This window comes from Myzus persicae, unplaced genomic scaffold (assembly GCF_001856785.1).
Source record: "Myzus persicae strain clone G006 unplaced genomic scaffold, MPER_G0061.0, whole genome shotgun sequence".
NCBI classification, from domain to species: domain Eukaryota; kingdom Metazoa; phylum Arthropoda; class Insecta; order Hemiptera; family Aphididae; genus Myzus; species Myzus persicae.
The window spans coordinates 13,243-17,047 of record NW_019100503.1 but is presented as its reverse complement, the minus strand read 5'-3'; the positions used below and the strand labels follow the sequence as shown (position 1 = coordinate 17,047).

Here is a 3,805-nt window from a genome sequence, read left to right as displayed (position 1 = left end):
TACACCATGGTGTACCTTGGGTCTTCGTGCCTCGCGGATAATACTGTTCATTTTATTGCGCGCACATTTGTTATAATAACAGCTGGCGGTGATAATGAGCACGTCATTTTTACTTTATTATTTCGTCGCAAACTGTATTTTATATTTTATATATTTTATATGTTCCAATAATATTACTGATATTATTATAAAAATAATATGCTTCGTGACGAAGAAATTTTAGAATTATTAGGCAATGGAAACAAATCGGAAATCGGAAGTCCAAGAAGTGAAACCGAAGACATTGATTTTCCATTTGCAGAATTTGAATATTTGTTAGATAATTTTGATATTGAAAATGAAAATCGTTTAATTGTGCAGGACGAAGAATGGGTACTACCACCATTAACTATAACAAGTAAACGTAATGTTAGGTGGGTGCAAAAATCTTTCAAACAGCCTACTCTCAAATTAGATAACGTAGAACAAAATAATATTATATTAGAATTAAAATCACCTTTACAGTATTTTTCTGAGTACTTTGATGACGATTTTTTATAAAACATGGCATACTAATCTTCATTCGATTCAAAAAGGTTGTTCGAACTTGCCGCCGTTTTCGTCGCGACATTTAGGAACCGGTCCGCGAGACAGCGCAACGCGCGGCCCACGGACGCCGGACGCCGGCCGAGTCGCCGCCGGCGACTTAGAACTTGTCTTTGCCCTACGCTCTACGCGAGCAGACCGTGCGTGCTTCGCGTCCGGCCGTTGTTTTGTGCCGTTTATCGACAGCCGCATGTGTGCGAATTATCCGTGCATATTTTTTAAATACCTAGTGCGTATTGTTATTTCGCGCTCGCGCGATTATCGTGTTTTCGACGCCGTTGTCGTGTTCGACGTTGCATCGATTACCGTCGCCTTGGTCCGTTGCACGCCCACGATTCGTCGTCACGTGTTTATCGCCGACGTTCGCGCTCAATATTAGTTTGTATCGAATCTTTAATCAAGTTGTCGTTGATCTTCGACGGGCCATAATTCGCGTCGCGATCGGCAACGCGTATATTGTCTACCGTCGATATTATTATTGCGCGTGTTCCGCGCTCGACGACGCTTTCAGTGCCGGGATTACGTCCTTTGCACCTTACGTAATCCAGTCAGTTACGTAATCCGACCGCTTGCATCCGCAGCCGCCGACGTCGCCGCCGCCAACAGCCGCCGCTCCCCGTTCACCTGCGTGTGTCACATAGCCGCATCAGCTGTTGCAGCCGCAGCCGCCGCCGCCGCCGATACCCCGCCCCGCCGCGGCGTATGTGCCGATCGGTAATCTATATCTGTTATATATTTTGTTATTATTATTGTTTTAAGTTGTGCTCGGGAAGAGACGTTTTCCCGACCGACATATTATACACATTTGTTGTATCATAAATATATTCTTTTGTCATTTATATACGACGTACTATTTTTATACATTTTTTGGTCACCTATCCCGTCCAAAGTTTAACACCACTTTCCCTATATTTAAGTAGCTGCTCGGCCAAATGCAAGCCAATAGCCGGCAGCCCAAACATTTGGTAGCAGAGCGTGGTTTTTATTATTTAATTGTGGTGTTCACGTTTGGATTGGGTTCGTGACAGCTGGGTAGGACCATTGTCCCCGTTATTTATTATAATTGAGCGCTGTCAGACCGAGTGATAGGCCCGTGGGTTACGTGCGCGCACCTTTTATTCGCTTCCTTCCGAGCTCGTAACCAGCCGTGTCATGGCTTCTGACGAAGAGGTGGAGCGTGATAAGCGCGCGAGAGACCGTGCTTTGGCTAAACGAGAGTCGTACGTCGCTCGCATTAAGGCTATCCACGTGACGGCTTGATCGGCCAGTGATGATGCGACCATGGCGCCGCAGCTGCTCGCGGCATCCACTAGGTTGGATAATCTGTTGGCTGGGTTCGAGATTGAGGACAGTGCTGTGTTTGACGCTTATTGCGGTCTGAATATGTTGAGCGAGTACACGACCGACCTTAACGTTGAAGTGAACGGTTGGGTAGATTATATCAGGTCTATTGTGTCACGCTACCATGTTCAACCTGTGTCGCCGACGGCTCCCGCTGCCGGAGGTGACCCTCACGTGGCACAAACCCGCGTTTTCCGTCGACTACCCGAAATTCCGTTACCGCAATTCGACGGCGATATTCATAAGTGGCCTGCATTCCGTGATCAGTTCCTCGCTGTAGTGTCTCAATTTCCGGACATACCCGACATCGAGCGATTTTACCACTTGCGCAGCTGCATTCATGGAAGCGCTGCCGACATAATTCGTGGTATACTGGTTTCGGGAGCCACGTTCGCCGTAGCCTGGGCCGCATTAGTATCGCGTTACGACAAGCCGCGCTTAGTCGCGGGATCTTTCGTCGACCAATTGTTACAAGTCCCTGTGTCGTCCGTGGATAGTTTGTCGGACCTGAATAAATTTATGTCGGTATTCGGTGAAGGTATTTCAGTCCTTACCGCATTACAGGTTCTAGACTTAGGCGATTTCATTTTATTTTCACTGGCGTCACGTTGCCTTTCGTCGTCGTGTCGCACATTGTTCGAGTCGGAGACGACAAGTGACTTTCCCACGGTGGAGGACTTGTTCAAATTCATTAAAAACCGTATTGCTATTCTCGAGCGCGTACAGGTCGTCGCCGGTAAACAGGCAGTGCTCGCGTCCCGTCCTAAGGACCGACCGTCTGCGCCGTCGAAGTGGTCACGTAAAGTGGATCGACCATCGCCGACATCATTAGTCTCAGCTGTGCCAGTACCGGCGCAGCCGCCGCGCACATTGTCGTGTCAATACTGCAATAATTCACACGCGCTCGATGTGTGCCGTAAATTTAGTTCACTACCCGCGGATGAACGCACGAAATGGGCGCGTGCTCAACGTATTTGTTTCTCGTGTCTCAGCCCCGATCACTGGTCACCCGTTTGTAAGGCTCCCGCCAAATGTGCAGTTTGTTCACGCCGTCATCATAGTTTATTACATCCGACAACTAAGGACGCTGCGCCGTCATCGGATGCGGAATCAGCTCCCATCCCGACATCGCTATTATCCGGGCTCGGGTCGCCGTCCGTCGTGCTTTGCACGGCATTGGTACACATCCGTGATCGTTCTGGAAGTTTCCAAGTAGCCCGCGCGTTGATTGATTCGGCGTCACAAATAAACGCGATCTCACTGCCATGCGCGAAGCGGCTAGGTCTCCGTTGGTCAACTTGGTCGGCACCAATTTCGGGTTTGGCCGGCGTGCCGGTAGTCACGGTACAAGGACGAGTCGATTGCCATGTTGTGCCGCGCTACGCGTCCGATCCAGTTTTAGCGTTCGAGTCATGGGTTCTACCGTCTATAACCGGTGATCTCCCGCGGCATTCGTTGGAATCGTCTGTACGGGATAAGTTTTCGCACTTGGCGTTGGCGGACCCGGATTTCCATATCGCCGCGCCGGTTGATCTATCAAGCCAATAGCCGGCAGCCCAAACAAAGGTGTTACTAGATTTAAACCTACTGATATGTACGAAAAGAAACGTTTAATCGGTATACATATCATAATGGGTAATTTAAAATATCCACGTGTACGTTTGTATTGGCAAAAACATTTTGAAGTCAATTTAGTTGCTCAAAATATGACCCGAGATAGGTTTTTTTCCTTAGGTAATAATTTACATATCGTCGACAACAATGAAATTCCTAATGGCAACAAAGACAAATTTATAAAAGTCAGGCCGTTGTATACTGCTCTCCAAAAAAATGTAATAGTCTACCAATGGAGAGAAACTTGTGTGTCGACGATCAGATG

At 47.9% G+C, this 3,805-nt stretch overlaps 1 protein-coding gene across 1 annotated transcript; it reads left to right on the top strand.

The window, feature by feature from the left end:
* Positions 1-1,866: 1,866 nt before the first annotated feature.
* On the top strand, positions 1,867-3,474 carry LOC111028347. The gene has a single exon (XM_022306965.1). The coding sequence runs from the start codon at positions 1,867-1,869 to the stop codon at positions 3,472-3,474; it is 1,608 nt and encodes a 535-aa protein (XP_022162657.1).
* The last annotated feature ends 331 nt before the right edge of the window (positions 3,475-3,805 follow it).